General features: G+C 43.3%; 1 protein-coding gene across 1 annotated transcript; it reads left to right on the forward strand.

The window, feature by feature from the left end:
• Positions 1 to 3116: 3116 nt before the first annotated feature.
• Positions 3117 to 23118, forward strand: EIF3M (eukaryotic translation initiation factor 3 subunit M). The gene is made up of 11 exons (XM_068124116.2): positions 3117 to 3270; positions 6499 to 6631; positions 6825 to 6963; positions 7449 to 7572; positions 10871 to 10965; positions 13078 to 13161; positions 13551 to 13650; positions 14610 to 14691; positions 15270 to 15413; positions 15781 to 15841; positions 22449 to 23118. Exons 1-11 carry the CDS (start codon positions 3229 to 3231, stop codon positions 22567 to 22569), a joined length of 1125 nt encoding a protein of 374 aa, XP_067980217.1. The 5' UTR covers positions 3117 to 3228; the 3' UTR covers positions 22570 to 23118.
• Positions 23119 to 23439: the final 321 nt, after the last annotated feature.

Here is a 23439-nt window from a genome sequence, read left to right on the forward strand (position 1 = left end):
GCCTTTGCTGCCTCTTTCTTTGCAGCCTTCTTGGCTGCCTTATAACTTTCATGCTCTGCTTTTTCTGCTCCCATACCCTTCGCCTTCTGCCACTCCTTGAACTTCTTCCTCTTCTCGTCAACCTCTTTCCAACTTCATCATCGCACCACCATGTTTCCGAGTGCCTCGGTGGTCCTTTTGTCCATCCACATACCTCACCAACGGCTCTCAACAGACTATCTTTCATTGACATCCAACCACGTTCAAGCTCAACCACACCATCCTCTACCCTACTCAGCCTCTCTTTTAATGCCTCCCTTACTGTCACCTCTTTCAACCTCCACACCTTCATTCTCCGTTGGTACTTCACCCGCCGAGCTCTCCTCGCACCTTTCACCCTTATGTCGCAGACAACCAAGTGGTGCTGTGAAACAGCCTCCTCCCCCGGGATCACCTTTGTGACCCGGAGGTGCCCCCTATCTCGCCTACGCACCATCAGGTAGTCAACGGTTGTCGTCGACCCACCTGACGTGTATGTAACAAGCTTATTATCCCCTTTCTGGAACTGAGTATTACAAATCAACAAATCAGCTCCATCAGCAAACTCCAAAATCCTTTCACCTTCTCCATTTCTCACACCATATCCGTAACCCCCACGAACTCCCTCAAAACCGTGCATACTCCTTCCCACATGTCCATTTAGGTCTCCTCCTACCACAACAATTTCCTCATATCCCGAGATGACGTTTACCAAGAGCTTTCCAATCATCATTTTCACCATCATCAACCTATCACTCACTCTCGTCACACTCACCACACTGTCTACAAACGTCTCAGAAAACAGGACACCAACACCATTCACGCCCTCCGGGCACCCTTGCCACACAAACTTGTATTTCTGTCCCTGCCTACCCTTCACCATTCTCACACCACTTCCCTTCCATCTCGTCTCTTGCACACAACATATGTCCACTCTTCTTCTGATCAATACTTCCACCACTTCTCCCGATCTCCCTGTCATTGTCCCTACATTCCATGTCCCAAACCTCAGAAACCGATCTCCACTTTGGGCTGCACCCTGCCCATACGTAGTTATAATTGTCATGGTTCTCTTTTTTGAGGCAATGTTTTTATGGCCGGATGCCCTTCCTGACGCCAACCCTCTTAGTCGCCTCTTACGACACGCAGGGATACGGTGTACCTATTCTAACCAGGGTACACACCGGGTCCACATAGGCTACAAACGCTACCTATTGGTCGCCAGTGTTACACTTAATTTTTTTTCAACCAGAATATCTCTATAAACTAGAACGGCATTTGGTCGAGCGCATACCTCACCAGCCTGAATAGTTTGTGTTGTATCCCACTGATCGGCCGGATCTGCATTTGGACCTGGACCAAAATCTAATCGGCTTGTTCTTGTCACCAAACCAACTCATCCACCAAGTTTCATTCAAATCCGTCCACAACGTTTGAGATATCCTGATATACTGTATATCGTTTTTGGCCCTATCATCCCAATGGTGAAGAATCAATTAAAAATTCTACTAGCTGGATCCAGATCCGGATCTTCACTTTAATGGAATCGATTTGGTCTTGTCACGCACACAACCTGTCCACCAAGTTTTGTCCAAATCCGTCCATAACTTTGAGATATCCTGCTATGTGTTGGTTTTAGCCCTATTACTCAATGGTGAAGAATCACTTAAAAAATTAAACAATCCTCATATTCGAATCCACATTCAGATCTTCACCAAAATCGAATCGATTAGTCCTTGTCACACACCCACCCGGTCCACCAAGTTTCGTCCAAATCCGTCCACAGCTTTTTGAGATATCTTGCTATGTATACCTGGTGTTGGGCTAGCGGCTAGGGTGCCGGCTTAGGATCCTAGGATCCTGGGTTCGAATCCCGGTCGATCGCTGAATTAACGCCAGGGGGGGTTGACTCAGCCTGTCATCCTTCCGAGGTCGGCAAATTGAGTACCAGTTCACTGGTAATTCCCTGCTTGTCGTTAAAGGCGGCAAAAAGGGTTGGCGTCAGGAAGGGCATCCGGCCGTAAAACATTGCTTCAAAAAGGGGACCGAAAAACAACAACAACCACAGTTCCCGAAAAAAGGCCAACCCCTGCTTGCGGGGAAAAATGGCCTCTAAAGGTGGTTTTTTAATTTTTTTATTTATTTATTAATTTTTTTATTTATAGTTTTTGGCCCTATCTCCCAATGGTGAAGAATCACTTTAAAAAATTGTAGTAGCCGGATCCGGGTCCAGATCTTCACCAAAATCTAATAATTTCGTCCTTGTCGCATACGCTACATCTCTGCCAAATTTCGTCCGAATTCGTCAACAATCTTTTGAGATATCCTGTTCACAGACAGACAGACAGGGGTGAAAACATTTGCTCCATCCACCTTTGTTGGCAGAGGTAAATATGTGCAATTAAAATCTGAACACGTCTCTAAGGTACGTAATAGTAGAATGCGAGTATGTCTATGAAGTACGTGCATTAACAACTTTAGTGGATCTATAAAGTACGTACGGTACTATAACAATACGGCTACGTCATTAAAATACGTGTATCTATAAAATACGTACAACCGTCTATAAAATACAGCTGATTTGAACGTGAATCGACACAATAACACTGAAAAGGTTTGTTACATAGGTAGAGAAATGACGAGAGAAGGAAAATGTAAGTTTAGGAGAAGAGTTCTCAGCCTTAGGGGAAGAGGAGGAAATGAACATTTGCGTACCTTATAAATAGATTATCCTCGCTTCTTGACCAAAGAGGGAATTTAATAGTTCTTAATAGCATTTTTCATGATTTTTCGCTTTTTGATACAGTCACATGAAGTTTGTTATCTAGTGGCCTATTAGTAATATCACCTGTCATTATTTATTTTATATCTATCTAATTCTAATCGCCATTTTAATCTGCGAAAAAGAGACGGCCGAGACATTGGAGGTGTATATAACAGCTTGGTGTAGACTTTCGCCTTCGTATCCTTGATGACGAAACTCATTTTTACAATAGTGAATGAAATAAAGAAAACAAAGTTACATTGTGTAACTTGTAATCAGCTTAATAACCCACTTAATATATTTTTATAGTTCGATAAAAACAATCGCGTCGTTCGGTTGTGTACCGGAAGTAGTTGAGGCCACGTGTGTTTGGTGCATTTCTACATTCCCGTTTTCTGATTTGGTCGTGTTACCGCCGTGTTTCGGAGGTCATATTAACCTCAGCCATGAGCGTTCCTGTCTTTATTGATGTCACAGAGGATGACCAGGTATGAGTATGATCCCCTCGGTGAGCTCTGTGGAAATTACACATACTCCGTTGAAATGGATAATCATAAATGCCTAATGGCAATGTTTGGGCACGACCAGGGAATTGGGGATCACGGTCTGTGAGAAAGAGGAGAGTAAGTCGGGGGTCTTTCCCTCGGACAGTCGTTAATGGATGTATGGAATGGTCTCTCTGGGAAGGCAGAAACAGTGGGTCGGTTTAAACTGGAATTACAATTCGATAGGTACTTGGAAAGATTAATGATGGTCTGATGGAGTGGGAAATGCACGTTGGCAGGATTGGTAGCCTGGTAGGTAGCTAAGGTATGAATGGGTCATTATTTACCTGTGCAACTAGATCGTCACTCTGTGGAGAACACACCTCCGCCAAGTGAGCAGTTTACGTTTTGGATCCCACTGATGGGTCGGATCTGGATTCGGACCTGAACCAAAACCGAATCGCCTTGTTCTTGTCACCAAACCAACTCGTACATCTAGTTTTGTCATAATCCGTCCACAACTTTTTGAAATATCATGTTATATGTCGCTTTAGCCCTATATCTCTCAATGATGAAGAATCGCTTAAAAATTTAAATAATTATTTGATCCGGTTTCGGATCTTCACCGAAATTGAATCAATTTGTCCTTGTCACACGCGCAACCTGTACATCAAGTTTCATCCGAATCCGTCCACAACTTTTTGAAATATCCCGCTCACAGACAGACAGGGGTGGAAGCATAACCTCCATCCACCTTTGGTGGAGGTAATAATTGTGACGTCTGTGAGAGGGTCCTGTCAACAAAAATTGAATGTGCCATCGGTGTTTATGTATACCTCAACCGACAACCCCATTCACCCTCCTAACAAAAATAAATCAATAAAACGTCCTCGTGGTGGGAGCGTTGCTTTGTACCTGCCCCACAGCCCTCCCCCAAAGCTCCTTGTATATCAAGGTAAAGTGAAAGGGTTAATTGGAGTGAGTCTCACGTGGACTCATAACGAAGTGTCACCAACTGGGAATTGTCCATTGCACAGGCTGATAAAGCCAAACTCATTTATCTCTGATGATGGTTATGGTACAATATGTCACAATGCGAAGATATTGGGCACATGTTGAGACACTGACATATCTGTTCAAGTGCAGTTTTTCTTAAATACTGAAAAACACTCGATCAGCCAACTCGATATATACATACAGAAAAAAACCAAAAACAACTTGATATATACATATATACATACACACACACACACAATACTAGACGGGCTGCCTGGGGGGTACCTACTGCTGCCCGGCTGTATGACCTTTCCTGACTGGTTATGGGAGGTATTGGACATTGAAAAGCTATGTAGTTATTGGCCTCATAAAGCTATGCAATGTTTTTATGGCCGGATGCCCTTCCTGGCGCCAACCCTTAGTCGCCTCTTACGATGCACAGGGATACGGTGTACCTATTCTAAATCTGGGTACATGCCGGGATCATTCATCCCTGCAAGCTGGTACTCAATTAGCCGACCTCGGAAGGATGACAGGCTGAGTCAACCCCCCTGGCGTTAATTCAGCGATCACCGGGATTCGAATTGAGGATCCTAGGATCCCAAGCCGGCACCCCAACCGCTAAGCCAACACCAGGCTACAGATCACATTGATATGAACCCTGATATTGATACAGATCACACTGATGTGATCCATGACAATGATAGAGATCACACTGATATTGATACAGATCACATTGATATGAATCATTATATTGATACAGATCACACTGATATTAACCATGATATTGATACAGATCACACTGATATGAACCATTATATTGAGATCACACTGATATTAACCATGATATTGATACAGATCACACTGATATGAACCATTATATTGATACAGATCACACTGATATGAACCATTATATTGATACAGATCACACTGATATTAACCATGATATTGATACAGATCACACTGATATGAACCATTATATTGAGATCACACTGATATTAACCATGATATTGATACAGATCACACTGATGTGAACCATGATATTGATACAGATCACACTGATATGAACCATTATATTGAGATCACACTGATATTAACCATGATATTGATACAGATCACACTGATGTGAACCATTATATTGATACAGATCACACTGATATGAACCATGATATTGATACAGATCACACTGATATGAACCATTATATTGATACAGATCACACTGATATAAACCACCTTTAGGTCTGATCACACTGATATGAACCATTATATTGATACAGATCACACTGATATGAACCATGATATTGATACAGATCACACTGATATGAACCATTATATTGATACAGATCACACTGATATGAACCATGATGTTGATACAGATCACACTGATATGAACCATTATATTGATACAGATCACACTGATATTAACCATGATATTGATACAGATCACACTGATATGAACCATTATATTGATACAGATCACACTGATATGAACCATTATATTGATACAGATCACACTGATCTGAACCGTGATATTGATACAGATCACACTGATATGAACCATGATATTGATACAGATCACACTGATATTAACCATGATATTGATACAGATCACACTGATATGAACCATGATATTGATACAGATCACACTGATATGAACCATTATATTGATACAGATCACACTGATATTAACCATGATATTGATATGGATCCGACTGATCTGAACCGTGATATTGATACGGATCTCACTGATATGAACCATGATACTGATATGTACAATAATTTTAATTCGAGTTTTAATCAGAGATTACTCCGAGTTGTAATCAGAGAATCAGAGATTACAACTCAGATGAAAATTTGTATGAGTGAGCTTTGTGTTCTTTCAAATCGCTCAATTGTAATTTGTGGGACAGAGTGTTTTTAATATTCATGTAACCGGGAAAATGCTTCATAAAGTGCTGCTTGGTGCCATGTGGTCGTTTCCATTGGCTTTTCGTGCCCTTTGGTGATCAAACATGACCTTCAATGGCCTTTTACTGAATTAATGCCAACGTGCACCAACTTTATGCTGAATTTATGTCCTTTGTTGGCCAAAACTTTTGAACTCCAGAGGCTAGACTACCATACATGTTGGTGGAGTAGTATTTGCATTGCTTTTTACAATTGTAACGTAGGACAATAATGACCGGCTGAATACTAGGTACACCGACTGAAAGCTGATGCCAGTCCAACCTGCAGGCATTAGAACTGCGGCAGTTCCTCAAGTCCAAGGGTGCCGAGATCTCGGAGGAGGCAGATGAGGGAGGGTTGGTGCAGGACCTGGCAGCCATTATCGAGGCCGTGGACGTGGTGTGGAAAGGGGATGAAAAAGGTACCGCCTGTGGTTTGTGAGCTAATAATTACGATGTGACCTTTGTAAAGGTGCATTATCTGCTAAGTCATGATGGTGTCCCCTCCCAACCCAATCATGCTGTGTTCTATCCACGACAGGTTGGAGTACCTGGGCTGGACAGTCGTTTGCTGTTTGAGTAAATTTTTGATTAGTGTGCATTGCAATTTTGCAGATGTGGAGAGTGTAATGAACAGCGTCATTTCTCTCCTGCTCATTCTGGATCCTGAAAAACAAGAAGAGCTCGTCCAGAGCCTCTCTGAGAAGCTGAGTAAGACGAAAGAGGCAGCCCATGCTTGCCTGCGCCTTCAGCTGTGGGTAACATTCACTTTGCACACTTGCTGTCTCTCTTGGTAGATATATCTGTTGTACAACACTGCATTCAACATTCAACCCACAGCATCTAACCCCTGACTATCTCTTCTCCTTCTCCCTCCTTTTGCTTTAAATATTTCCCTATTGATTCTTGTCTTTTTGCAATTGTTGTTTTCATGTATTGTTATGCATTATGTTTTCCACTCTGTCAAAGCGCCTTTGGGCTTCTGGAAAAGCGCTATACAAAATAAATGAATTATTATTATTATTATTATTATTATTATTATTATTATTACATGGTTTAGATGCATCATCAAAATGCTTGCTAAGTCCTCAGAAGCATCGTGCATGCAGGGCTAGGCCTTAAGGCCTTTTGATGTTCAAGATCCTGCCTTGTTATCTATTTTACAGCATGTAGCTTGTAAACTGCTCAATCCATATGCAAACCCTCGTGAGCTCGACAGATGTTTCTCGTTCCTTGCAGCCTCAGTAATCTGTTCCACGGTATTGAGGGCAACATGGTGGTGCGGTATACGGTCTACTGGAGCCTGATTCACGTAGCCAGCTCCTGCGGTGCCATCCAGCAGATTCCAACTGATCTGGAGCAGGTATGGTTGGTGGCTCTGCCCCTCGTCGCCATAGTAGTGTAAAGACGGTCAATCAAAGGAAACGTTTGAACCTGCCGTTGAAAACTTGGGTCGGCAGACCATTGAAATGGATGAATGGTCCCCACCCTAACCATCTCTGAATCAATATGTATTGCTATCTTTTCCATAAACCTCTTTCAAAGAAAACTGACGTTTTAGCACCGATTCCTCACATTTTGGTATTGTGCCTCCAGGTGTGGGGGTTCCCCGAAGGCCAATTAAAATGCATCTTATATTTAAGGAATTTTTCACCACCTTTGTCTTTAACAATGTTTGAGATATCCTCACAAACATTGCTGTGCTGCTTGAGATAATTGTGCAGATCACAAACCTGTAAGAGATATCGCACATACGATATTGTCGTGTCCCTGGGGTTAAGACCCCTGGGTGACGAATGACCGAAACGAGCGATAACTCCGAGGTGTATTTCAAAACTTGGTGGGATTGTCTTTGACGCGCGCGGAAGCCTTATCTAATCGGGAACACACGGGGTTAATCCGAACCCACAGAACAAAGAAATGAAACAAGACATGAAATTAAAGTCACCAATAATGATTTAATGAAAAGAATGCAAGCAATTAAAATGAATGTGAGATAAAAACCTATAGTAACAGGCTAAGGTGAGGGACTCTCCATGCGGACTCAATTACAGACACAGGGAGAAATAAATGAAAGTAAAATGGTTTGGTAAATCGGCCAGCACTCAGCTTTGCTGTTCAACCGAGGGCTTGTCGACGTTCGTCACCTCCAAACCACCATGTGGGAAGCGCACAAAAATGGCGCGGAGTCGCGCTCCTCGACGTCCCAACGTGAGGTACTTCTCGCAATGCCGACTTCCCCAAACCTCTCTTGTTCAGTCTCTTCCCCACAAGCACACACGAGCCAAAGATGTGCCACCGCCCACGACCAAACCAGAACAAAGGAGAGAGAGAGCGGCAACCACGACCATCCGCTATGAATCCCAGGATCAGAATAACAGTGCGACGGCCTTCAACGAATGCCAGCACCAGAAGAGAATGCGACCGCCTTCAACGAATGCCAGCACCATATAAGAAACCAAGATGGCGAGACGGCTTCTTTTTGCTCTCCTAGCTCTCGAATGTTCGACGATGGCTTTACTCTCTACCAATCGCCTGAGCCTTGCCCATCACCCCATCGCGCCTTCACCAATCACGAAGCTCGGGGCATGGTCTCTCCATTACGGGTCGTCGGGGGGGTTGGGGGGGCGGAGTCTAAACTCCTGATCGAGAATGTTCGGATGACGGGGTTCCTTTGCCGATCAGCAAATACTGTTTCTGTCGGTCCTGGCGACGTGGTTGACTAATGGAGCCCATCGCTTGGCTGGCTGAGTTTAATAAGAACATTAGGGAAAAATCACAGGGAGGCAATACATACTGGGGATTATTAACCATAAGCCCTATAATTAATTAGCACAAAACCACCCTCCTCATGGCGACATGCAAACACTCTTAACCTGAACATTTACCCTGCTTATGTACATCGAGATGTCTTCTGCTTCGTGTCACACAGTCCATACTAAAACCTACACATTCCTGACTTTCCTAAGGTATTTCTTCACCTACCCCACAAACGTAACAATATTATAACTTCACCAATCGCAGACAAATCATAAACAACCTCGACACATTTATATCATTATAGGATGGAGCAGTTCACGTACGTTCTGGTGTTTCAGCATTTCGATTGCCATTTCTCTTCACCCAATGCAACATTCTCACGTTATTTCCATTGCCATGAACCCTTTGTCAAGGGCACCCTAATGGTGGACAATGTGGACCACTTGCTGTGCTTATTGTTGATTAATAACTATGCCACTAAATATATGAAAACGCATCATATAACTGAATCTACAAAATGTTGGCAATGGCAAAACAGCATGATGTTGTGTGACATACTACAACAACAACAACAACAACAACAACGCATTTTAAAGGCCATTTCCCTGCTAGAGCGGGGTTAGCCTTGCGGGCCCCATGACAATCTTCTCCATTTTGCCCTATTTTCTACATCTCCCCTTGTTAACCCCCTTGCCCGCATTTCTTCTTCCACCACCTTTAGCCAAGTCTTTCTCGGTCTTCCCCGTCCTCTACTTCCTTCTACATTCATTTCCAATTGTGTGTTATTGTGTGACATAATGTGACATAATGTGGTCAGCCCCAAAAGGCTTTCCTGGCTGTATTTTCAAATCCTGAATTGGTTGACGTAGCAAAATCTACTAAATGTGGATGGTCAGGGGAAGTTTAAACCAATGCAAACCTGATAAATGAAGACTAGGTATGAAGGCAGAAGTGGAGCGCTCGTAAAGGTAATTCCTTGAAAATGGTTGATTTGGCATAGGGTGATTGACTCAAGCCGTTTGGGGTTTTTGGTGTCGTTTTACACCCAAAGTTTAGTGAAAGTTACATACTGCTCCCTATTCTAGCAGGTGATGTCCTTTGGCATCCTTCATTTAACTGCGTGCAGCTCTTTATCACATCATCATCATTATCGTTTTACGGCCGTTTCTATGCCTGCATGTGCAAGCCGATCACATTTTCCTCTAACCTGTCTTGCCTGGGTTTGAATTCCGACCGAGCTATATACTGCCATTCAGGTGTTTTACAGGCAGGGTGATTCATCAATGTATGTGCCGTCCCTCGGATGGATGTTAAACCAGCATCCCGTCTACCACCATTCGTTGTTGGACGTACAAGGTCCCACAGTGTCCTCCGTGAAGAATAGCTGAACTATCACAGGCGCCCTGAATAAATTCCCAATTCCTGTTCTAACCAGCAAGGGCATCGCATGAGCAGCACAGCCTCACCCTCAGCCAATGACACTACTGTCAGCCTCGTGCTGCATACAAAAGAAGAAGAAGAAGCTTTTTATCCTTATGAATCAATCAAGTGTTGAGGCCCGATTTGTGGAAAAGGTTTTGGTTGGTTGAATGAATCCCAATGTTAAGTTTTAATAGTTTTCTGTTTGTTCTCTTCTATTATTCTCACACACGGGACACCAGGTGGATGGTTCATCTCCTACTAATTTCTATTTTATAGTCTTAAGCTTGGTTTCTGCTATGGAAAATCCCAAAGTTCAAGCACCAACTTTTAACAATGTTATAAATACAGATGCGACGCTAGATCCGGTGCAGCAGATGAAAAAGAAAAGTGATGAGATTTGTGTTATTTGCATATTTTGGTCTACGTTTGGGTACACTGGCTGAAAGCTGAAGTTCCATTAATATTACTCCATCGTCCAGGTGCGCAAATGGATGAGTGAGTGGAAACTGACGATGGAACAAAAGCAACAGCTGTTACGACTCCTATACGAGTCACTGGTGGATCTGAAGAAGAGGTGAGAGTGTGAGAATGCAGATTGCGTTGATCAAATGATAAGACCTGATCCGAATACTTTGACATGGATTTTTCATTGTGGTGAGAATGAATTGGTTCTCCTTATCGATTCAGCTTTATCTGTTGGAGTGTGTTTTTTGGCTTTCTTTCTTTACTGACCTTTAATAGTTGTAATCATATTTTGAGAGACTAGTAATTTACAATTTTTACTTTTAGGATGAGCTAAACGCAAAAAGACAAAATGTAAATTGGCCTTATGGTAACATTTTCGTTTTTGACAACTTTGAAGAACTCTTCTTCTTCCTTTTGGCAGAAATTGGCAACTCTTGCTTGGGGGGACAATTTGCAACACTTGCTTGGGACTCCTCACCGGACATTGCACACACTCTTTGCACCTCGCCAGACATTGTGTGTGCTCTTCCCTCTTCACCAAACATTGCGCGTGCTCTTCGTGCTTCGCTAAACATTGCGCATGCTCTTTGCACTTTGCCAAACATTGCGCATGCTCTTTGCACTTTGCCAGAGATTGCGCGTGCTCTTTGCGTTTTGGCAGACATTGCACATGTTCTTCACGCTTTGCCAGACATTGTGTGTGCTCTTCACGTTTTGCCAGACATTGCGCATGCTCTTCGTGTTTTGCCAGACATTGCACATGTTCTTCACGCTTTGCCAGACATTGCGCGTGCTCTTCGTGTTTTGCCAGACATTGCACATGTTCTTTGTGCGTTCTCTTCGCGCTTTGCCCGACATTGCGTGTGTTCTTCGCACTTTGTCAGACATTACGCATGCTCTTCGCGCTTTGCCCGACATTGCGTGTGTTCTTCGCACTTTGTCAGACATTGCGCGTGCTCTTTGCGCTTTGCCAGACATTGCACTTGCTCTTCGTGCTTTGCCAGACATTGCACGTACTCTTCGCGCTTTGTCAGACATTGCGCGTGCTATTTGCGCTTTGGCCGACATTGCGTGTGTTCTTCGCACTTTGTCAGACATTGCGCGTGCTCTTTGCGCTTTGCCAGACATTGCACTTGCTCTTCGCGCTTTGCCAGACATTGCACTTGCTCTTTGCGCTTTGCCAGACATTGCACGTACTCTTTGCGCTTTGTCAGACATTGCGGATGCTCTTTGCGCTTTGCCAGACATTGTACTTGCTCTTTGCTCTTTACGCTTTGCCAGACATTGCGCATGCTCTTCACACTTTGCCAGACATTTTGCGTGCTCTTCGCGCTCTGCCAGACATTGTGCGTGTTTTCCGCGCTCTGCCAGACATTGCACTTGCTCTTTGCGCTTTGTCAGACATTGCACGTGCTCTCCGCGCTTTGCCAGACTTTGCACTTGCTTTGCCAGACATTGTGCATGCTCTTCGCACTTTGCCAGACATTGTGCGTGCTCTTCGCACTTTGCCAGACATTTAGCGTGCTCTTCATGCTTGCCAGACATTGCCCATGCTCTTCACCAGACATTGCTGCGCTCACTCCTCGCCAGACAATGCACGCACTTATCTCTCAATGCACGCACACACGCCGGACATTACGTGCGTGTCCATCCATGTGTATCCTCGTTTTTTCTCAAAAACTTCCAAATAAAGTTCATCCTCTATGAACAATGGAGCCCAACTGCTGTCCCAAGCAGTCAGAAACTCTCAATTGCTGACAAGTTACTGAATTTATTGCTTTTAGCATACAACGACTATATTGTGGTTTACACTGAAAATTAATTGAGCATTTAGTGGGTTTTAAAATTGGTAGCATATCGAACATCCTTCAAATGTTCATTTAATGCTTTAGGAATGGTGGTTGCTGTTCATTCATGGATTATAATTGTTGTGAGCAACAGATTTGTGTCCTTTTGCAATAATTTGCATGCAATGAAAGAACGAGTAAATTGTGAAGATTGAAAATTATACACAAATGAACGTAGCTATTCATGGGTTTTATTTTACACCGTAAGTCAATTGTCTTAACGATTAATTATGGATCTGTTGTTGAGTGTTTTAAAACTCATTGGAATTGTATCTGAGTGAGCACCCTTTAATCAGTAATAAATACAAGCATCTTGGTCTTTCCTGGTTGTTGTCCAATTGCTGTACCCTTCTCGCACCCATCCAAACCAACAGCGACAAAGCCTCAAAGGTCATGGTGGAACTGTTGGGGAGTTACACAGAGGAGAACGCATCACAGGCTCGGGATGACGCCCACAGGTTCCGTCTCGTGCTGTGCTGCTTGACCTATCACATGACCCTAGACACTTAGCCTAATGCATGTCGGAAGCTTGGCATCTCTTATCCATGGACGTGCCATAGCCCACAACTATGCGAATTGTGTAATTCATAATGCGAGGCCAATTCACAACCTCTTTCTAAATTGAATTAATTGATATTTATTTTACGTGGGTTTTACATTTCACCTTCCAGATAGCATTGATAGGGTAAGAGTTATGGTTATGATCACAGCATTATTGAGATGGGCGACTGAAGCAAAGCAGTAGACCCCGTGTCCAACCGCCGAGATGCAAGGCTGATCCTTAACCGTAATTTGTGTTGCTGCGCTTAACGTGATTTGATGTACTTTTATGTGATGTGGCATGCAGGTGCATCGTGAGGGCTCTGCGAGATCCTAACACCTTCCTGTTTGACCATCTGGTGGCACTCAAACCTGTTCGTTTTCTCGAGGGAGAACTTATCCATGATGTGAGTTGTAGTGGAAGACAAGGAAGGTGGAATGGCAGGAGTTTCTGTTTATTTGTAAAGGTGAAAGAGTTCAAGGTAAAACAAACTAAACACAAGAAGTCCTCAATCAATATAAGTAGTGCTGTTATATGTTTTTGGATACAAAACTATGGATACAAAGTGTAAACTGTTCAGCCTAGCGGAGGTATGTGCTCTTCTGAGTACAGTTCTAGTTACCTCGTACGCGCGGAGTGAAAAGTGGGGTTAAGCAATTGTTTCACTCTGTTTCTCTGTCCACAAATATTAGTTTGTGATCGAGGAACAACTTGATTCAACAGAATGTTTAACGTTGTATTTTGAACACGAATCGGAAAACAAACCTGTAGTTTAGCAGTACTTGGACAAAATATTACGGCATTTTACGTCATCACAACCAATCCAATTTGCCGCTTATAGACCCTACCAATGTCCTTGTTTCTCAAGGTCGTGTGGGGTAAGGTGTTCTTTGAACTCTCCACTTGAAAATCTGCATTATCGCAATAACTTGTGAATTACTGAAAAAGGATTTCAACCAAAACTTCGCTCAAGTATAGATTTTAATACAAAGATGAACTGAATTGATTTTGGTTTCAACATGTCAAAGGTCGAAGGTCATGTGCCCTTTGAAAATCATTTTCAGATCTTAATTTGAGTTGGAATCATCTGATCTCTCTTCCTCTCCGTCCCCCCCTCTCTCTCTCTCTTCTGCTTCTCTCTTTTCTGTTTCGCATTCTCTAGCATGTGACCTTTAATTTTTCACATGAACTTTAATTGAGTTCAAATGTAAGTTTGTTGGCATCTAACGTTGGCAGAAGCATATCCATTGATATTGCGTAAAATTATATTTTCCAGTTTTCTTTTCCACTTCCACAATCTCGGGATCTTGTTAGCTTTCTCTAAAGATGAATCATTTATAAGCTTTGTTTGTTTTCCCTTTCCAGCTGCTCACTATATTTGTTAGTGGAAGGCTGTCATCATACATGAAGTTCTATTCGGCCAACAAGGACTTTGTGGAGTCCCTCGGTGAGTGTGAGGACCATTATTGTGTCAATGGCGGAGCTTCAGCCGTTTACTTGAATATTGTGAACTAGCCGAAACCCGTGGAACATCCACGGAAGGGAGGATGTGGTGTATGGATAGAGTGTACCATTATGGATGGCATAGGGGATTTGCTCGTCCGAGTAAGAGTTAGGAAGAAAGATGAGAATTAAGAGTGCATATATGAACAACGATCGCCGACACCGGCACAAATGCATGCTCTGGATTGTCCACTCAGTGGACGGCGTGCTTTCGCCTTTGCCTGTCCAATCAGCGGACGGCTTGCTTCGCCTTCGCCCAGCAGACGCCAATACGATGGCGTCGTAAGATGGCGTCGTATCGGCAGTTAATCGGATGCTTTTGGGCCCCAACGTCGGCTAATTCAGATTTTTCGAGTATGGCTGTACGTGATAAACAAAGAGCGCGGTTCGTAGATCGTAAATCCATTAGTGCCATGGGCATCGGGTCACTGGGTGCGGCGTAAAAGGGATAACAAAGTCGAGTCCTTACGCTATTATTATATAGATGGTCTGAAACATGTGTGTTCCCGTGCATGTGTACAGGGTTGTCCCACGAGCAGAACGTGAGCAAATTGCGTCTGCTCACCTTCATGGGGATGGCCGTGGAGGCCACGGAGATCGCATTTGGGACCATCCAGGAGGAGTTGCAGATAGAGGAAGAGGAGGTTGAAGCATTTGTTATTGATGGTTGGTTCCATATGATTTTTTTTTTTTAATTTCCTCTTAAGATGTTGGAAGAAGAATGATCTCACTTAGAAGAATCGTCACTTTCTGGACCCATGATGTGGTGAACGGCCATCAAGGCTTATACTGAGATCGGTGTGAGCGGGACATGTTTAACTGAAATGGAGATTTTTTTTATGACGTAGCCTGAAAGGCAATGCCGTCTGGAACAGCGTTTGTCTTTCCGTCCAGTGTATGCGATTGATTTCCACGTACAAGGATATATCGATTTATTTATTTATTTTGGAAGGCATGCAATGAATGAGGTTGATTTCTGCTAATCGGTTAATCTGGCCATGACTGTGTCTTGGTGTGTTTGTTTTCGTACCAGCTGTTCGTACCAAGATGGTTCATTGTAAGATAGACCAGCTGCAAAGGAAAGTCATTGTGACGTAAGTGGTTGCTTTACTTCACTTCACCTGATTTTAAGTTTATGTGGATGTTTTTTTTTTTTCTGTGGGTGTCTACCTGCTGCCTCTGTCTAATTACTTTGCAGGATAGGTGGTCATACAGAAGCAAATGTGATCTATCATGCAGGCCCACTGAAGTTCAGGTGTTTCACATTTGAGGGTAGTTAAAGGTTGAGGTGGACCTTCTATTTAATTCCCCCCACCAGAGGACAGGGTATTGCATTTGGATTTGTTTGTGTTTGTCCGCACAGAACGCGAGTAGGTGTATTCATTACGTAAGACCCCGATATACCTTGAATGTTTTAAAGTAATAAACAAAGAGCAGAAGGTGGTTTTTGATTTAAATAATTTTTTGGAATGTTCCAGTTAAAAAAGCAAATTCGTCGGGTGCCACCCCTAAAATTTCAAAAAACCACGTTGGTCATGACGTCATCCACGTGACGTAATCAAGGGAAAGGTTGGCTCAGCACACAATGGATAATGGCCGCACAACTCGCTTCAGACTCCTCAAAAAGTGAATTTGATGAACATTTTTCTGATCAAGAATCCTCAGATTAGGTTGGAGAGTGAAGGTGATTTAGGCTGGAATTTGTAATTCATTCAGGATGCCGGCGTTAACTCGCCTACTTCGCCAAAGATACCGCAGGATCTTTCACGTCCACTAATGCTAGAAGGCAAGACACCGGCTTAAATATTTGTGCAAATGTAGTAAGGGATCGTTGAAATGATCCAAGAGTTGGGATACTTTGTGATGCAAGGCCCTGCCTCCGAAGCACCAATCTGATAGTTTATCGGTGGAGAATCCCACCCAGATTGGACAGCTCAAAGCTCAATACAACATTACCTCTGCACCATCATATCAGACCATACAAACACATAGAATATTTTTGTCTTGTGTCTAATAACAAATACGTATATCTAATAATTATACCTTGCCTATACAGTCGGACCCCGTTAGTCGCGGGGGATACGTTCCTGGAAAATTCAGCGAATTGCGAAACCACGATTGGCGGGGAATTGTTTCAATGGAAAAAGGGGGGATTGTTTCCCTGAGTTGTGAAAAGAGGAACAAACCACGAATGGAGAGACCATATCCGCAAATAGTGAGGCAAATCCAAAGAATGTCGACGATAATCCGTGAAGGTCGATGAAAGTCCCGCGAATGTATGCCATGCCATTGTTTCAACGGGGAAAAGGGGAGTAGGTTATAGGTTCCTGGCGATTCCTGATTCATAGAGGAAATTTTTTAAAGTTTAAAATGTTTTCGACCGCAAATGCACATGATTACAGTTTCACAAAAAATGCTTTCAAATAAAAACTAGAACGACACTCTTCGACGTCACGACGTCGACCGATTTGCCTTCACCCACATTATTACATCATTATAATACTTCTCCCAAGTTTGATTTTAATCCATTCAGTTGTTCTCACGTTATCACATTTTTACCTCACATGACCTCTGACCTTAGACCCCAAAATCGAATCAATTAATCTTTACATCATTACACATATCTGTACCAAGTTTGCATTAGATCACTTCAGCAATTCTCAAGTTATAGACCTATTACAGACTTTGACCTTTGACCTCTTGACCCCAAAATATAATCAGTTCATCTTTACATCATTCTCCATAATTGTACCAAATTTGATCAGAATCACATCACTGGTACACAAGTTATTGCGGTAACAGGAGTTTCACCGAACATGACCTCAGACGTTTGGCCTTTGACCTCGTGACCCCAAAATCTATTCAGTTCATCTTTACCTCATTATACCTACCTGCACCAAGTTTGACTAAGATCCCTTAAGCCATTCTCAAGTTATCACGGTAACGAAAACTTATCACGGATGGACAGACAACCTGAAAATATGCCTCCGACGACTTCGTTGACGAAAAAAAAAAAAAATGGCAACACCAGGTACGATTTCGTTTATTGAAGGAATGTGCTTACGGTTTATTAAAAGTGCTTAACCAGCTTGACGATACCGCACCGTGGAACAAAAAACACAACACCATCATGTTCGTGGCTCATAGAAGATGTTTTTTTGCTTATGTCCTGCAGCTTTATGCCTGGCTGGTAAAAGATGGGGTTTTTATAAATGTCAGGCTGGCGGGTCGTGAAAATTCTTTTTTGCACCCCCAAAAAACCGCCAATTCGTGGGACACGTCCGCGAATAGGAAAAAAAAAAACACGAATTATTGGGACACTTTTCCGCGAATCGAAAAAAACCCGCGAATTTGTGGGATACCTTTCCACGAATCGAGAAACAGCTTGCATTTGATCAACCGCGAATATGCGGAACCCGCAAATAGCAGAACCGCGAATAGCAGAACCGTGAATAGAGGGGTCGCACTGTATAATCAATGGGTTGGAAGAATATGTTAGAAGTAGCATAATCACCATATATTCTGGGTTTCATTCGCAAGCTGATGATAAACTACCTTTCTGGTGCTTCACATTGAGTATGCCATCCTTTCGGGGAACATCAAGTCAAAGAATAATTTTTGTTTTCAGCCAAAGAACATACACCTGGACTGGTCCTTGATCTAATATTCGAATCGGTCTAATGATTAATGGAGAGTGTGGAGAAAGCACAGGCATGGTGGGTCAAATGGCCTCCTCCTGTGTCCAAGTTCGTTGTATATAAATCAATATCTATCTAATGATCATGTCTTACGTTTATTCCACCAATCCATGATCGAATATAATGGCAATGGTAAGTCGGGGGTTGTCATAGCAAAGACATTTAAGATTTTAAAGATTACATAATCACTTCACCAGTTAACCCCCTACCAAGAACTGGGTTTGGATTGGGGGGTGGAGGGGTGGGAGGGGGTGAAGAGCATAGATGGTACAGAGCTGGAATTGTATATTACTGTTCGCCCTGTTTATGACTGTACCTGTGCATACAGTGCCGAAAGAAAGTCTACACCCCCTTTAAAAATTTCACCTTTTGTTTCCTTATGGCCTGGAATAAAATCAGACTTTTTCCACCTTTATTTACACATCGTAACCCACAATGTCCAAGTGAGAAACGAATTCTACAAATTTCAGAAAATTAATAAAAAATACAAAACTAGAATATCTTGGTTGGATAAGCGTCCACACCCCTTATGATATCAATTGTAAATTAGCTCAGATGTAACCAATCACCTTCAAAATCACACACCAAGTTAATTGGCCTCCACCTGTGTTAAATTGTAGTGATTCTGATTATTTCAGAATAAAGTCAGCTGCCAGGGGGGTTGTTTTATTGTCCCCCGTCCCATGAGCGAAAGGGGGACTATGGTTTTCCCGTGCGTCCGTCCGTACGTGCGTGCGTAAGCGAAGGACCGAATTGTAATTTGGTGTGTGGGTGCAACCCACGTCAAAATCCAAGATGGCCACCGCCATGTATGTCTGAACCTTGTGAGTGGAATATCTTGAAAAATAAGCGAAGTACCAACTTCTAATCTGGTGTGTGGGTGTATCTAGGCATAAGGAAGAACGCTATTGAAAATTGGGTCGCCACGTCAAAATCCAAGATGGCCGCCACCATATATATGTCTGAACCTTGTGAGCGAAATATCTTGAAAAATAAACTAACTACTAACTTCTAATCTGGTGTGTGGGTGTGTCTACGCATAAGGGAGAATGCTGTTGAAAATTGGGTCGCCACATAAAAATCCAAGATGGCCGCCTTGCGTCTTCCACTTTGTCAACTCGCATCACTTCACCGACGGGGGACCTAGGCGTAACGCTTGTTGTCCTTATTCGAACGTGTAATTCCAAACACTTCACTGCACTGGAAAACATGGGGACAGGAATACTGTACTGTATATGGTGGCGACTTGTGATACCCTCTCCCTCCTGAAGCGGCGCTCCACGATACACGTTTAGACAGGGAATTTGCGTCGCCGTCCCCCTTCCTCGCCCTCCGTTGTCACCCCCTCCCGCACAAGACTACTGGCAAAAATAAAAACATCTCTATACACTAATTGGGGTCAGGCTGATCTTGTGTAGCAAGTCTGGATGTAATTGGCACGGAACTGTAGGATGAGTATCTCAACAAACAAACACACTGGTCAGTGAATTATAGTATGGACTTCTTCCAGGGTTTACGGCTCATGGAAGAAGAAGACCACTCCTTTTGCATCTTCAGATGCACAGGGCTACCGAAGCAGTTTCCCAGGCTATTTCGCTCAATCCTAGATGGGTCGCCACTTCGACGCTGGATTCTCGAATGGCTCATTGTTCCCAGTAAGCTGATACTCATTTTGCCGACCTCGGATGGATAACAGGCTGAGTCAACTCACCTGGTATTATTTCAATGGATGACAGGGGCTTGAACTCAGGACACTGATATCTCTAGCCTGTTGTCCATCCAAGTTGTTGTGTTGTGGTTGTTGTTGTGGTGGCACATTGTGCCACCTTAACCGTTAAGCCAACACAAGGCTTGCTCATAGAAGAGCTGGAACACAAATTGCACACAAACATGAAGACAAATACATGAGACAACACCAGACTTGACTTCAGACAAACGCAGCCACTGCGTGGGTACCAGCGACGCAATCTTTTTATTACACCGCTCTTCTCTCCACACTCAGTCGGGCAATTATGGAGGAATGTCCTCCTCCTTATGGAGGCCAAATGATGGGGTATATCCGTGCTCTGTCCTTTTAAATGATGAGCGTAAAGCAAAGAAGAAGCACGTACCATTTATAGTCTTGAGTGCGCCTCTGCCAGGGTTTAAACCACCAACTTCCCAGACTCAGAGCGAACACTTGAACCAATGTGCACTGAGTTTTATTCTGTTAGAATCATAAAGTAGAGGGAAGCGATGAAACTTCACCTATTTCTCACTGTGTCCCCTTGCTCTACCACGTACATGCTTGCTCAATATTAAACTCAATGCCACACAGATGTTCTTTCAAGAATCCATAGAGACGCCAATCCCAGTCGGGACCGTATGGGGGATGATTGGGAACTCCCCAAACCATCCCCACATCATCACTAAATGCTCACATTTACCACATGAGGATGAGCATTATCATACACTAAAGTTGTGGCTTGAGTCAGGACATGTCTGCATATTGCTTGCCTCACTTAATTGTGTTAAATCGCCGTAGTTCCGCACGTTGATGGTATTCCACGCAATTTAAACCAAATAGCTCCTGAAACACTATTTCCATGAGTGAGAACCAATAATGTGTCCATTCCACGCTGTTGGCTCCGCCCCGAAACGATGGACCCGTGTCTCGTCACGCGTCGCAATCTTCTTCATTAATATATGCCTGCGTCACAGCAATTGGTTGCAGGTGAAAACACTCAAGATCGTTCAACGATTGATGATCTCTAATTTTTAGCCGCGTCGCAGACGCTGGTCATAGAGTGCCCTCTGCTGTTGTTGTTGTTCTTCTTGTTCTTCTTCTTCTTGTTCTTGCAGAGAAGACAAAACCTCAAAGCTCCACCCATTCTGGGAACCATAGCTCCACCCATTCTGAGAGAGGTTTCATATAAACAAATATCCACCATTTTATTAACTCGCATAGCTTTGAGGCCTGTTTTGTAGGCCCGTGGTGTCTTCCTCTCTCACACAGTTTTATTTCAAATCAAATTCGATATATCATTTCATTTTTCACAGTCGCTAACATAGTTTTAGACTCAGTTGAAAAAAAACGGGAAGAAAATCCGATGAAAGTTGCCCTTTATAGAACGAAATGAATTCTCAAAGGCCTGTAACTTCAAGTCCATTGAGATATATTTTTTTTAAATCGCGGCATGGTCAGTCATACACCGCCCGAAATAACAGACGGGAAAATGCCGAGATATATATATTTTGTTTAAATCGCGGCATGCTCGGTCATACACCGCCCGAAATAACAGATGGGAAAATGCCGAGATATATTAAAAATTCGTCCATTTGATGACAATCGTCACGATGAAATATTTAATTTATACGTCGTCACAATAATGTGGAGAGAGGAGCATAGCTTCGTTCACATGTCGCCACACACGGGAAATTGCCGAGATATATTTTTTTTAAATCGCGGCATGGTCAGTCATACACCGCCTGAAATAACAGACGGGAAAATGCCGAGATATATTAAAAATTCGTCGCCACACACGGGAAATTGCCGAGATATATTTTCACTTTGCACAAAAATAACATCAAGTAATCGAATCAATAGGAATGTCCTGTGCCTATAACATCGACGTTATAGGCACAGCTGCATCTAGGCATTGTGTAACATCGACGCGGCTTTTGTTTTAATTAAAACTTTTTGTACTTGTTTCTTCTTCACTCGCTGCACTATTTAAACACATAACTAAGTTGAAGATGTGCATTCTGCAGACATTTACCTATGGATTTCACTTTGAGATTTCAAGCTTCTTCACGAGGAGCTTCATGATGCACCCTTGTTCCACAGCACACGTCATTGTTTGTCTCTATCTTGGTTTAACCGAGAACGCGTTTTCCTGGGTTGTTGAGACGCGATTTTTACACGATTCGCAATGCAAGGTCGGTCCATATTAACCTTGAACTGCCGTCGTATCATTATCGGTGTTGCGAAAAATCAATCTTTTTCTCTCCATTGTTGCTGCAGATGCAGCACCCATCGGACGTTCGGCCGCCAGCAGTGGCAACAGCTCTATGATTGCTTGGGATCCTGGAACCAGAACCTCACGCAGATCCGTACCAGCCTGCTGTCGGTCTCCAACTCTTAAGGGCGACGCCGTGCCTCTTACCTCCCACCTGTACACCAACAACCACGCGTGATGAATGCTGACACGTGCGATGCACGCCGAACGTCGTCTCTGCTCAGGGATGTGACATTGGCGATTGGTTATGCAGCTTGTTTATCTAACCAAACCAGAAGCTGTACGGCAATCAAACGGAAGACCAAATGCTGCATTGGAGTCCCCAGGAGGTACCTGGATGGGATTCGAGTTTCAGCCGCTACTCCACTACCCTCAACTATCCAGGCGCAGCATCATTTTGGTGGTCAGGTGCACTTTCCATCAACTTGTTAAAGCAAATTGTGAATTTAGAAATGTTTTCCTCCTTTAGCTCCTTTTGCTTCGATCTTGCATCACTCGAAGGGTGATCTTTCCTTGCCCTTTGAGCCGATCTTCACTGTCAAAGTTCTGTGCACTACCATTTCTAGCACAGATCGCACATTGTCACGCTTTATTTCGTCTGCACCACCTCACAAGCCAAACGCACACTTACCTCTGGTTTACATTCCGTTTACACAATAAATAATGCCGACAACTTTTGCTGTGTGATGAGGATTTACTATAAGGAGCTGTTAGGCAGTGGAGGAAATTGCAGCGGATGGAACTTGTTCGCCCGTCCCTCTGCACTGTCGGAGACGGGGTTTTGCAATCGCGCACATGTGTGTCCCCATGGAGTAACCTTTTTTTTATGCCTCCGTTGACAAAGTCGCCGGAGGCATGTTTTCAAGTCGTCCGTCCATCCGTGATGGGTTTTCGTTACCGCGATAACTTAAGAACGGCTGAAGGGATCTTGGTCAAATTTGGTGCAGGTATGTATAATGAGGTAAAGATTAACCGATTCTATTTTGGGGTCACGAG

The sequence above is a fragment of the Myxine glutinosa genome, chromosome 8 (genome assembly GCF_964187855.1).
Source record: "Myxine glutinosa chromosome 8, kmMyxGlut1.1, whole genome shotgun sequence".
NCBI lineage: Eukaryota > Metazoa > Chordata > Myxini > Myxiniformes > Myxinidae > Myxine > Myxine glutinosa.

What these genes read in the sequence shown, in the direction of transcription:
- EIF3M (XM_068124116.2), top strand. Translation starts at nt 3,229, where the DNA reads ATGAGCGTTCCTGTCTTTATTGATGTCACAGAGGATGACCAG. An exon ending in ATGTCACAGAGGATGACCAG is followed by an intron (nt 3,271 to 6,498) that starts GTATGAGTATGA and finishes TCCAACCTGCAG; the next exon opens with GCATTAGAACTGCGGCAGTT. An exon ending in TGAAGCATTTGTTATTGATG is followed by an intron (nt 15,414 to 15,780) that starts GTTGGTTCCATA and finishes TTTTCGTACCAG; the next exon opens with CTGTTCGTACCAAGATGGTT.